At 43.5% G+C, this 14,239-nt stretch overlaps 1 protein-coding gene across 1 annotated transcript in view; it reads left to right on the top strand.

Moving 5' to 3' along the window:
- Positions 1-12,950, top strand: part of LOC139462650 (DNA-binding protein RFX6-like) — a 49,160-nt gene extending 36,210 nt beyond the window's left edge. The window contains exons 9-20 of the mRNA XM_071244481.1: positions 1,813-1,926; positions 2,492-2,541; positions 3,623-3,723; positions 4,968-5,026; positions 6,109-6,253; positions 6,529-6,623; positions 7,645-7,762; positions 8,315-8,437; positions 9,269-9,373; positions 9,805-10,401; positions 11,082-11,084; positions 12,778-12,950. Of these exons, the coding sequence (XP_071100582.1) occupies positions 1,813-1,926; positions 2,492-2,541; positions 3,623-3,723; positions 4,968-5,026; positions 6,109-6,253; positions 6,529-6,623; positions 7,645-7,762; positions 8,315-8,437; positions 9,269-9,373; positions 9,805-10,401; positions 11,082-11,084; positions 12,778-12,950 (1,683 nt within the window). The remainder of the gene's footprint in view (positions 1-1,812; positions 1,927-2,491; positions 2,542-3,622; positions 3,724-4,967; positions 5,027-6,108; positions 6,254-6,528; positions 6,624-7,644; positions 7,763-8,314; positions 8,438-9,268; positions 9,374-9,804; positions 10,402-11,081; positions 11,085-12,777) is intronic.
- Positions 12,951-14,239: the final 1,289 nt, after the last annotated feature.

The raw sequence follows: 14,239 nt of genomic DNA, 5'->3' as shown, positions 1-14,239 counted from the left end.
TACGGAGTCTTCAGTTTATCTTGCTGTTTGCAAACATTACTTTGAAATGTCCCACGTCCCGCGGGCACCGAGTACACGGATGTCCAAACTATCAACGCCAATTTAATGAAAGCTGACACGATCTTATTCATCCCACGTGCGTCGATCACGTATTTAGAAAGCACGTGGCTAGCAACCACACAGAGGCCAGGTATCGTCCTCTCTCATTGAGAGCCCCATGTGTCATTTGCGATAACCCCAAGGAGTGAATGTACGGGTATAGCATAACACGCGCGTATTCTGCGAACACTAACAGCATAACACGCGAGCAGGCTGAGAGTCCGAGGTCAAAGGTTGCCTGGTTTAGGACAACCGTAGTCTTTTAATCTGCAGTATAGGCCGAGAGAAAGTTGATAAATTAGTGTCCTTTTTTCGTGCACCGCAAGGGGAGAATTCGTGCTTGAATAATAACGCGGTTTGGTAATAAATTTTCATTGTGTTAATCCAGGCTTAGTGGAGTAATGATTTTAACACCTGTTAAATGGTTGAAGAAGTTGAGTGATGACTAAGCCGTCCGCACGAACATGTGGTTATACTTTAAATGTTCTCTTCAATTGCCCGAGATTGACTTATTTGTCAAAATAATTTGATCGATATCAATACACATTTATTCATTAATGGCAATTGACAATGTAACCTGCTATTCTGTACGGCAGCTTTTAGGCCGCGCGATATTATTGACAGGCGACGTACCCTACTGGATAAAACGCTCGTATGAGTACAATGTGTTAAGCTCATATTCTGATATCCCCCGCCGTACAAATGCAGGAATATTGATCAAATCGGATTTAAACTCACTCACTCGCTCATGATATAAAATTAATTATAATAGCTATGGCCTGGGTTAATAGTGAGTGAGTTGGGTTTAACGTCGCTTTGAACAATATTTCAGTTACATCACGGCGTGTCATCTTGATGTGGGAAGAGACCCGTGATGCAGGTTTCAGATGTTTACCACTCCGGTGAAACCCACGGGCACGGTTATGGTGCTGACAAACCTTGAAACATAATCGCGGCGGCCCTGGATTCGAACCCACAAACGTAGATTTCTGGCGCAGCGACGCTATATGCTACTCTGCACGGCGAGTTGTCGCGCCTTAGACGACTGTGCCCATGTGTTATTTGTTGGTTTGTTGTTTAACGCCGCACTCAGCAATATTCCAGCTATATGACGGCGGTCTGTAAATAATCGAGTCTGGACCAGACAATCCAGTGAATGACATCATGAGCATCGATCCACGCAATTGGGATCGATGACATGCATCAACCAAGTCAGCGAGCCTGACCACCCGATCCCGTTAGTCGCCTCTTGCGACAAGCATAGTCGCCTCTTACGGCAAGTATGGGTGGCTGAAGACCTATTCTACCCCGGATCTTCACGGGTCGCCCTTGTATGAATAGATATGTCAACTTCAATGCAGATGTATGGAAGAACACATTTGATGATATAGATAGAAAATGATTAAGATACTAGTTTTGTTACCATCTCACGACAAATGTGTCATTTTAGTCTTTGATAATGCATGGACATTTAGAGTAAACTACGTTTATAACGAACACGCTTATAACGAACTGACGGATATAACGAACCTACTTTTTTGTCCCGACTATTTGCTTTTGTTATGCTGTATATATGCTTATAACGAACTACGGTTATAACGAACTAAAATTAGTGGTCCCTTTGAGTTCGTTATAACCGTAGTTACTGTAGTTCCCTTTGCCATTCTAATTAATTAATCTAAGAATAATACATTACTGTTTTTCTTTGTGAAGGTTCAGAATTTTCTGCTGCATTTTTGGCAAGGGATGCCGGAGCACCTGGTAGAGGTTCTTAAAGCCGAAGTGCTTGCTGACGTCATCGCCTTATGTGACTCCATCTTGTATAAGGTGGGCAAAGAAGTTTAAAATCGAGTTGAAAATACCAGATTCCCAGAGACCTCCATGCTTTGTTGTTACTTGTTGTTTTACGCCGCACTCAACAATATACCAGTCATATGACGACGGCCTGTACAATATCGAGTCTGGACCGGACAATCCAGTGATTCATATTACGAAACGATCCACGGCGTCTGGTACGACTACACCCAATCAACCAAGTCACCGATCCTGATCCCCCCCGGTCCATTAGGTCGTTTCTTACGACCATCATGGCGGGGAACTTTTCTTATCCTGAAACCCTACGGAGAAATGCATTAGCACGTAATAATACCACGACGTGACCAAGTGTCTTCATGACAAAATTCAACCTTAAGCTAGTGGATTAAAACAATGAGTGTAGGTCCCCACTGCTCGTTTCGACTGCATTTGTGGGGGCGTTTATAATCCGAAATAAACCGGTATGTGCACATGTTAACATGCACCGAAACAATAAAAGGATTCACTAAATGAATTTTATTTTTCTACCACCTTGCTTCAAAGTACTTGACGCTATCTTCTCCTCCCCCTCACCCAGGTGCTTGTCGACGTGCTCATCCCATCCTCCATACAAGATCTACCTGACAGGTAAGAAAACATCAAAGGAACCGCCACTAGATAAACGCCACACAGTGATACAAACAAGCCAATATCTCCCGTCCTGCCCCATGTGGGGCCACGGCTTTGTAAGGCAACGGGTGATACAAGGGGAGGGCAAGCATCTTCTCGCCTTGCTTCGGGACAACGCGAGAACGTGAGAAGTATTACTACCCCTTGTTCGATCTGTATCAGGCCTAACTACCGCCATGTATCCTGCCGACGCAAAATTTTGTAGTAATTAGTCCCAAAGACAAGCTGTGAAGGTTTGTTCTCGAAGGACGCTATTCGGAGAGCGTGGTCACACTTCAAGGTGTTGTATGAGACTGGATATTTGTTCAGTTACAGCTGCAAAACAAGATAATTTTTAAATTAGAACTTTGAGCCAAAATATAATTTTTTTAAACATTTTTTGGTGCAGACAATTTCTGTTCCTTTTGATACCTATGCTCTACAGATGACACCAAATATTACGCTAAAAGCTGTGTATAATAACTAGGCACACACGACCTGTTAGGTTTGCCTCTCCGCTATATGTTCTTCTTAATGATTCCAAATATGGTTATTCCTATGTTACGATTACTTTTACATTTAGTGATATTTGTTACAAGATTAAAATGCATATACTTATATCTCTAAATATCATGCATTCACGGCATATCCATATATTGATTTGCCAGTATCGTTTGTATTTTTCTTATTAGAAAGAATGAGGATTAACTAAATTCGGATTTTATTCTTAGCTTATTGCATATCACGAATTTACAAATACAGTAAACTACGGTTATAACGAACACGCTTATAACGAAATGACGGATATAACAAACTTTTTTGGTCCCGACAATTTGCTGTGGTTATGCTGTATATATACTTATAACGAATTACGGTTATAACGAACTAACATTAGTAGTCCCTTTGAGTTCGTTTTAACTGTAGTTTACTGTATAAGAATCGCTTTTGTTATAATTACACGTAATTCCATTTTGCAATTGTGCCTCCATACATGCTACTCCAATGTTACATTTGCATAACCACAATGCCACATTATCATTGTATCTGATCCTTTCGGCAGTCTAGGATCAGAAATCAAAGTGTTCGTGAAACGTCTCCCTGTTTGGTTGGAATCGTCATTGGAGAATGCCCCAAAGGACATCCAGGACAGAAAACAAGAAGGTATAGTGAATACGCAATGCCATTTAAATGTAACATATGTTATATTTGGGATAACACTTTCTAAGTAAAAATTCTAGTGCATTTGTGGGATTCGAACCCACACTCTCGGAGTGAGGCACCTAATCGCCCAACTGCCTGTCCAGTCCAACATTACATCAATGGTTGACCCTGTCCAGTCACTGTCCTATCACAGATGACACCAAAAACAGATCCTGCCCAGTCAAGTATCAAAACGATGATAAACCCTCTCCAACCCTCTGTCAAGTGAAGTACACAACATTGGTAGATCTCTATCCAGGGACACATACCCTCTCCACCTTATGCCAAGTTCCACATCATACCATGACACAGACCACACATACCCTGCCTAGATCTCTATCCAGGGTCACATACCCTTACGCCAAGTTCCACATCATACCATGACACAGACCACACATACCCTGCCTAGATCTCTATCCAGGGTCACATACCCTAATGCCAAGTTCCACATCACACAATGACACAGACCACACATACCCTGCCTAGATCTCTACCCAGCTGAACATTCAGGGACACATACCCTTATGCCAAGTTCCACATCATGAAATGACACAGACCACACATACCCTGCCTAGATCTCTACCCAGCCAAACATCCAGGGACACATACCCTTATGTCAAGTTCCACATCACACAATGACACAGACCACACATACCCTGCCTAGATCTCTACCCAGCCAAACATCCAGGGGCACATACCCTTATGTCAAGTTCCATGACACATACCCTTACGCCAAGTTCCACATCACACAATGACACAGACCACACATACCCTGCCCAGATCTCTACCCAGCCAAACATCCAGGGGCACATACCCTTATGTCAAGTTCCATGACACATACCCTTACGCCAAGTTCCACATCACACAATGACACAGACCACACATACCCTGCCCAGATCTCTACCCAGCCAAACATCCAGGGGCACATACCCTTACGCCAAGTTCCACATCATACAGATCCTAACACAGATCCTGGCCAAACCCTTGCCCAGTCAACAGCCACACACGTGACTCAGATCTTGGTGCCAAGAAGTCATGGCGCCTGACCTGTCAATTTTCTGATCCATGTCAGTGTTCCATCATCTCACGTTCAATCCATTAATCCGATGGATTATCCCACCGCTGTGCCGTGTTTGGCCATTCTTCTCTGCCCACGAACATCGGCATTGTCCCCTCAACACTAACACCGACTTCTCTTGTTTCAGTGGCACGTGGCTTTGTGTTGAGCGTCCGGAGACAAGTCTCGTTTGTTCACCTTGCTCAGGTAAACCCAGGCCATGGCCTCTGACTCCTGATCAATACGCTGACGGTTAAATAGATATCTTGCTTGGGGATAATAGTGTTTAATATCACCAACGTCATGTATATAACTTTCAATTGTGCGGAAATCGAAGCTCGCCTTGGGTGTGTCTTCTGTTGATGTGTCACCAATGATTGCAGATCAGAACATCAGAAGAATATGTAGGCGTTATACATGCTGTAGTAGTTTAGTGAAATCTCACAATAGTATTTTTTTACCATAGCACAACAATGTTGGAACAAGAAACTATTTCGTCCAGATAACAAATCTCCCTCAGATTAAAACATTCATTCCCCGACACTTCACGGTGAACGTGTGGTCATATGTTTTTCATCGAGCGATTTACCTGTGAATAGGTTTGGTTTAAAGCCGCTTTGAACAGTAGTGGTATATTTGCGTTTTCGTCCCCGGAAATCCTTTCGCAAATATCTATAACTTCAGGCGGGGTTCTCTCCCGATGTTCAACTCGTATATATAAGGGCAGAGAGGAGCTACGTATTTATATTCCCTTGACGATCTGGGTAGAGAATAGGTCGTCAGCAACCCACGCTTGTCGTAAGAGGCCATTAACGAGATCGGGTGGTCAGGCTCGCTTTGTGAATGTCATCGTATCCTAATATGACGACGGTCTGTAAATAATCGAGTCTTGACCAGACAATCAAGTGATTGACACGAAGAGCATCGATCTACGCCATCGGGGTACAATGACATGCTTCAACCAAGTCAACGAGCCTGACCACCCGATCCCGTTGGTCGCCTCTCACGACAAGCATGGGTTGCTGAATACCTATTCTAACGCGGATCTTCACTGGTCTCAAAGGTTCCTGGCACGTCTAGGCACACCACTCGCCCCAACGATTTCCTATGTCTTAGACTATTGGGTACTCGTGGGTTTCACCAAAGTCGTCGTCTACGCCTACCTCACTTCGCGCTTTCCTCCCACATTAAGCTGACATGCTGTAATATAACTGAAGTGCTGTTCAACACGGCGTTGATCGAAACTCACACGTCACTAACAGACTCACTCAATCACTCTGTACTTTCAGACAGCAAGGTCGGTGCTGGTGAACCACGACTGTGTTTGTGTGATGCAGGAAGACCTCGCTGACCTTGACATTGATGAACTATGCTGTCAGGTTGGCTACCACGACCCCGAGAGAGCCCTTGCGCACAGGGATGCTATCTTAGAAAGTACGTACGATGTGCCAAGTCCTGTTCAATCAGGATCTGTAATGACAATAAGTAAGTGTTCTATTGACTTGAAATGACCGCCTCTCTGGCCTAGTAGACAGAAAGCGGCATAGATTCGGACCAAGCAGCCACACACACACGTACATGCGGATAGCTTTATAGTGCAATAATCTTGAATGCGACGTTAAACCCCATTTCACCTCACCTCACCTCACCTCACCTCACCTCACCTCCACATGAAATCGTCTTTTTTATCAGATCTACATCTGTTTCAGATTTCGACGAGTTTCAAAACCTTCTGGGCAAGCAAGCACCAATAGAAGCTTACACGGAATGGATGGACAATATAATTGACAAATGTGTTCTTCAGGTCGGGGACCTCTTCTCAATATTGTGCAATAACTGCAAATATACTTTCTGTTCTTACACTACCAATCAATAGAGAATCTCGTTAACCGTATAGTGACAGGGAAATCTGCTGGGTATTTGCACTTTGTTCAGTTGTCTAGACAAATGTCATTATATTCCACAGTTCCAAATTTGTTAAACGTGGCATTCGGTCCGGCGACATGAATATCGTTTGAGTATGTTGATCAGAATAACTTTGTTTGATTTTTTGTCGATCGGATCGTCTTAACTGGGAGCCGCCATTTTGTTTAAAGCAAATGCAAGTGATATGAGAGGTGGAATCTGATTGGTCAATAGAAGGGATATAGAAGGTACATAACTAGTAATAGCCACCGGAAAAGGAAAAGATTCGTTTTATTACAACATAGATCTTGATTATCGATCAGATCGCCTAGACTGGTCGACGCCATTTTGTTCGAAGCATATGCAAGTGATGTGAGAGATGGAATCTGATTGGTAAATAGGAGGGACATAGAAGGGACATAACTCGTAACAGCCACCGGTGGCGCTCCGATCGAACCCAGAAATTTCTGCCTTGTTCGGCAAGGGTGGAAACTTGACTTTTACAGTCGGTTAAATTCCTTGCCTCGGGAAGATGGTCATCTGGTCCGAGAGGAGGTCTGCTGGTCAAAGGCATATACGTGTTCGTCAAAGCTTACACGGGCTGCTCAAATATATACATGTGCCGGTCAAAGCACGTGTATCACATATGGTGTCTCCCTAGGGAATTAAGTGACTTTGATTGATATATGCATCTGTTCACTCCGCAGTGAAAAGGTGTCCGATAGAATGAGATGTAATGTGACTGTCAACATTCTAGCGCCTCACGGGCACGTTGGATTTTATACTCCACAGGGAGCTAAGAATTAAAATCATGTGCACACTGATCGCAGTTATAATGTAGCGGTTTGAGCATGATGTGTTGTTATTTTGGCATATGCACATTTACTTGACTTGTTTTGACTTGCATTGTTTTGTTACAGCCGTGTCGAGAGAAGAAGTGTGCTTTGGAATTGGTCAGCTCCGAGTTCCTGCTGAACTGGGCGCTGATTGGTTCTCTTGTGATGAGAGATCTCACCTTGAATAGTGCTTCCAGTTTTGGTAGGTGTACATAATCGCAACATATTTCTTGCTAAAAGCTTCCCCAAAAGGTAATGATGCACAGGGCTATTTAACGTACATAATTCACGACAAAGTACCAATTTCATTTAATTCGGATCTAGGCGTCGCTAACCAGATCATGAAAGTGACACTCGGAATGTGTTTTGTAATCATGCAACCTCGTGACAATTAACACGGGGTATTCCGAACGACAGTTACGGCCTTTACGACTGAATCCATGCAATCTAGGTCATCTACTACCCATTTCGGAATGTTCCTCTGTTCAATTTGGAAATTTTTAATTTTAAAAATAGGTTTCCAAGCGTAGTCGCAATTTTGAAACTAGTGCCGTAAAGCACGAGAAAGCTGTCTTCTGATTGGCTAATGTCCGTCATTCCATTGGTCAGTCAAAGTTCGCGAAAGATCGGTCTGGCGTGACCCGTAATGGGATGCCCTCTGATCTTTGTTCAGCGGTAGCGAGAACTGATTTTAATGAGATTTGACGTTGTACGTATGTCTTGCTGCCTTGATAAATGACCTTGACCTTTCCAGGATCGTTTCACCTCATTCACATGATGCTAGACGAGTATGTATTTCTCGTCATGGAGACGCAGAACGAGATGTCACGCGAGACGCAGTTACAAAAAAGTGTGCAGAAACATATGAAGAATGCAGGTATGTTTTGTTTTTGTTTTTTAAACAAAATAATAAAATTAGCATAGGATGTTTGAACTGTGATTTAATACATAACGGATTTGACCGTGAATACGTCTTCGGCAACCCATGCTTGCCGTAAGAGGCGACTAAGAGGATCGGATGGTTGGGCTTGCTGACTTGGTTGATGCATGTCATCGAATACCAATTGCGTAGATTGATGCTCATGCAGTCAATCACTAGACTGTTTGGTGCAGACTCGATTATTTACAAACCGCCTTCACATAGCTGGAATATTCCCGAGAGAGGCGTTAAACAACACACAAACAAAGGGTATTTGGGAGACACTGATGCTCCAGTTGTCTGACAAGCTGCAAATTGCGAAATATATGATCCAGGCTCAGAATCTTGTTTAGTCCTGATTATGATTCTTGGTTTATCAAAACCATACCAGTTTTCGTGGTTTCATTTTGGGCTTTCATCCAACATAAAGCTGACACGCCATGAAATGAATGGAACAGTTTTCAAACGCTCCCTCGTAACGTATCTTCCCGCTGGTTACCTGCTACAGTAAGACCGCATTAACCACTGACACATGCATGGGCGGATTCAGAGGGTCTCGTTTCACAATGCTGGATCCGCCCTTGACATGGCACCCCGAGGACGTGGATCGTACTGCTTTATTTGGCTCATTTTCCAACACTAACGGGTATTTTTTTAACGTACGTTTGACTTACCTCTGCTGTTGAGCCATAATCGAAATATAGACTTATTAGTTATTTGCAATATTTTAGATAATTTAAGATACCAAACTGACTGCACTTTAAGGCTATGCTTCTGTTTTTTCCTCAGAAGAGATAAAGATGCACGCCAAAGTGAGAACATCGTCAAACAAATCCCAGAATTCTCCCAAAAACCGGAAAAGGAAACACACCGAGGATCACTACGACAGCAACAGCGGTAAGCTAATAATATACACAGGCAGTGATGATTTATTTGAAAAGGAATTCAAGTGTTTGTAAAAGTCAAACGAAATGTTTCATTGTTTTATCGGAGAAAAAATAAAGTTTTAAGTTTCAAATTTGCGGTTTGCTAAATGATGACAAAGTATCTGGTCTTCCACACTGCTATACTGCATTGTCATCATTTAGAATTCCAATCTCAGTGGAACTGTCAAGTCATCCAAGTTAAATTGTATATATTGACATTGACTTTGACTTTGCTACAGCCTAATTACCGGTGGTGGATTAGTCGTTGTGATTTCTATTGGATATGGAAAGGCTTTTGTAGCTTTATTATTATTATTGTTGTTGTTATTGCTATTATTATTATTGTTGTTGTTGTCAATGATTACATAAAGCATAACGTACTATAACCTTTCGATACAGATGAGCATGATACCAACCCAATCACAGACGAAAACCGCCCATCACATCCCCACATCGGTAGCTACGAGCCCTTGAATGGCACGGCATTTTCTAGACCTACGCCTTCAGCCGTTGCCAGGGAGACGTCCTTCACCTTACACGAAGATGCCACGCGCGGGAATTTCAACCACGCTTCATTACCTCTATCTCCCATAAAGCACTATTCGTCATTTAACGGAACGTCGTACGACCGCCCCTCCTACCTGCCTCAGTTTGGTCTTAACTCTTACAGTGACTACGTAACACATAACAATGCATTTACGTCAACACGGGTCCAGACCTACCCAGACTCTCATGCGCATGCTCAGACATTTCCCTCTGTGCCAATCGCATCCGGTTTGGCTCACAGTCCGGGTTCCTATTGGTCAGAAAGCCGAACACATCCGGCCTTCACCACCGACCCCTACAGCCAGTACAACTATAACAACATAGCGCCAACCTACGACAGCTACAAGAAAGGGTCTTTGATACGAGGGAGCGTCTACCAGGAGTCGTTCAACAGGTCGGCGTTTGACTCAGCGAGAGGATACTATTCCAGACCTCAAGACAACTTTCAAGGTTCGTATATAACCAACCCCACATGATGTATCTGTGGTCAGGGCGCCGCAATTCGGTGTGCGGAGTTGCGTACCTTCGTGGTTCGAATCATTCGTGACCAACTCGTGTTATTCCGGGACATGCCGAATGTTCCGGAAAGGGGCGAGTGGTGACGAATGGGTTTGAATTCGTTTGTCTGAGCCACACCGTGCTCCATTCGCTCCCACCACTCGCCGCTTTCCGTCCCCCTATCGATGAATGTTATGTGCAAAAAAACGAAAAACCAATCAGACTGCGCGTATGATTTCAAGTTCTTCGTCAAAGAATCCCTCAGAAATAATTTTTGATTTTACGTATGTTTTGCATCTAAAAATATACCCAAGACACGATCATACTATATAATTCCGAACGTCTCGATGTGCTTTAAATTGCATCTGAAATATACGTAATACATGGGGAAATATATGTGAATCATTTCGCAAGGAACTGACAATTGTTTTAGGTATGCCCGTTTGCGCTAAGACGGAACCCGGTCGCAAAAATGGCCATGAAAGGGGCACGAGTCGCTATTCGGCTTGTCCCGGAATAACACGAGTTGGTCACGAATGACTGTGCTCGTGGGTTTCACAAAAGAGGTAAACATGTGAGACTTGCACCACGTCGGGTATCACACCGTGATGTAACTGAGATAATGATCAAAGCTGGTAAGCCTATCCAACCCACTAACTAATTTGCCGAATTAATTCCAGAAAAGAATGACTGATATTCTTTATTATTTCGTTTAAAGTGTTAAATCATATGACAAATTGCTCATAATGTATTTAAAATTTAGAATTCCATTTGATTAGAAATGCCTGATTGATATTTATTTTCCTGTCAAATTCCTAGTTAAAATCGGGCGTTAAACAATGGGGAAATTCAAGTATGTATAACGGCCGAAAATTCTAACATCAGAATATATCGAGGAGGGGTTGGGGAATTGAAATAATAACACATTTTGCAATCATTAAGCAGTCAAAACACAAAATATAAGACATCAATGTGTCAATGATAAAACACAATTCTGATCTTTATCCATCCCCTATTACCCAGAGTATCATAGCTTCATTATATTATGAAACACCTCCACCATAGTTTCGTTTTGTGACCTCCCCACCCCCCGGCCCTCGAATAGGCGACGCGAAAGATAGCCAGCCGTCCAGTCAGGTAAAGCCTATGAGCTAGAGACATTATCATTGTAAGATATTTGTCACAGTACATTGGATCATCGAATAGGACTTGTGTGGGTACCATCTGTAGGAAATTAATAGCATGCAATAATGCGGGCAACATCTGTTTGATCAACCTGTTTGATCTCTGAAATGTGTCAATAAAATGAAACACTCATTCAACTCCATGAATTCGTAGCTGAACAGAGAATATAATTGTTTAATTCCAGTTTTTTTATGTACAATTGGAGTGAGTTGGGTTTTACCCCGCTTTAGAAATCAATCTCATCAAAATCAAATCTTGGTTCAAACAGAGATCTGATAGCCTCTCATTACAGGTCATGTCAGAACGACCTTTCATCCGACCAATCAGAGCGTCGCTTATCAGATCAGGAAAGTGACTGTTGGAATGTGTTTTCTGACCATCCAGCCTCGAATTGTTAACACGGGATATTCCGAACGACAGTTACGGGCTTTACGACTGACTCCGTCAAAATCGTCGTCTATCTCTGCTTCAATGGGATAAACATTTGGACTTTGAATAACCCGTGGGAAGATCTGCCATACATTCTAGGCCCTCTATTAGACAATCATCAGAATGTTCTTTTGTTCCGTTTTCAAATTTGGTATCGAGAAGTTTATAATATAATTTCAAAATATATTCAAAGCGTAGTCTAGAAGTCGTCAGTTTGAAACTAGTGCCGTATAGCTTGAGATAGCTGCTTTCTGGTTGGCTATTGTCGAGCCATTTCAGTGGTCTTCAAAGATCGCGAAAGGTAGTTCTGACGTGACCGGTAATGGGATGTCCTGAGATCTCTGTTTTGAGGTAGCTAAATATTCATCACTCTTATGCCTGGGGACACACAAATGGGCTCCACGCATTGTACCCATGTATGAAATTATACCCGGGCGTGACGAACGAACGCTTTAACCACTAGGCTACCGCGCCCATTGGAGACAACAACAATGAATATTGATTTGTTACATACTGCTCTGATTTCTGTGTTTCAGTATTTCATCCATATCTATCTGTCACCATACCATCTTGATAAGTAATTTACATGCCGAGTAACCATTTAATTATCAAATGCTTGATTGAATGCTAACACGCCACCTGTTACAGAATTGGTTGTTTCAATGAATAGATCAGCTGAACATATAATTATTAACTATTACTCTGTATTTCCAGTAGGGTCTTCATTGCCGGTGGGGTCTTATGGCGGCAACTTCATGGAGATCGCCCCAACAGGGGGACAGTACAGCAGACAGGAGAACGTGGTCTACCAGGACGACATGTACTCCACCGGGACAGGCTTCTCCAGCTTCGGCAAGACGTACCTCACAGCGGCGCCGTTCAGATAGTGCGTGGACAGACGCAGTGGCGTGTCCAGACCGCAGGTGTGGGCAGTTGAGAACAGTGCGTGGACAGTTGAGGTTGCGTGTGAAGACCGCAGTTGTGGACAGTTCAGGCGCTTTGTCTAGACCGCAGGTGTTGAGAATAGTGCCTGTCTAGACCGCAGGTGTTGAGCATAGTGCGTTGCTAGACCGCGGGTGTTGAGAACAGTGCGTGTCTAGACTGCAGGTGTTGCGAATAATGCATGTCTAGACCGCAGCTGTGGATAGCTGAGAACAGTGCCTGACAGTTAAGGTACCTTGTCTAGACCGCGGGTGTTGAGAATAATGCGTGTCTAGACCGTGTGTGGATAGTTAAGGTACCTTGTCTAGACCGCAGCTGTGGATAGCTGAGAACAGTGCCTGGCAGTTAAGGTACCTTGTCTAGACCGCAGGTGTTGTGAATAATGCGTGTCTAGACCGTGTGTGGATAATTAAGGTACCTTGTCTAGACCGCAGCTGTAGGCGGTTGAGAACAGTGCCTGACAGTTAAAGTGTCATGTCTAGACTGCAGCTGTGGACAGTTGAGCTGCCCTCAGGTATTGACAGTTGAGAATACCTGGTGTCTTGAGGACATGTACTGACAGTTGAAAATAGCACTTTGAGAACAGCTGGTGTCTAGACGGCAGGAATGTTGACATTTAAGAAAAGCGCGAGTCTAGACCACACGATGAGGACTGTTCACGGGGTCTGTCTAGACGTAAAGATGACAGATAGTGCTAGTCTCGTCCTGTCTAGACCGTACACATATTGGTGCCATCTTATGTTGAGACAATACATCATCAAATTATCCACTCTGACGTTCTGACATCCTCGGTCACCCCGCCTGTCACAATTGTCGCTTGAGTGAATCGTGAAAACACAGCCGCGGAGAGGGGACCGGAGGGATGTTTCCCACCCGGGTCCGATATCCGTTACTAACAACCATATAGATCTCTTAAGAAGCATACACTACGCTCACATGCATTGTTATACTTTGAACGCGGATACATTCCGACAGCTGTTCGCGGGTATACTCCTCCACTGATAGCTTGATACGGTTATAGGTAGTTGAGCTGTTTGTCAGGGACAATGGTCACAGGCCGTACACGCTATCTGATGGCGCAGTTCCACAGCTGGCTATCATCAGAGTCCGCTATGCCAGCAGTGTATATGTTTTACCAGAGTGAGTGAGTGAGTTGGGTTTAACGCCGCTTTTAACATTATTCCAGTGATATCACGGCGTGTCAGCTTAATGTGGGAGGAAAGCCCCAAGTCAT

Source organism: Haliotis cracherodii, unplaced genomic scaffold (assembly GCF_022045235.1).
Source record: "Haliotis cracherodii isolate W230 unplaced genomic scaffold, xgHalCrac1.p SCAF_15, whole genome shotgun sequence".
Classification (NCBI taxonomy): domain Eukaryota; kingdom Metazoa; phylum Mollusca; class Gastropoda; order Lepetellida; family Haliotidae; genus Haliotis; species Haliotis cracherodii.
This window is presented reverse-complemented; position numbering and strand designations above follow the sequence as displayed.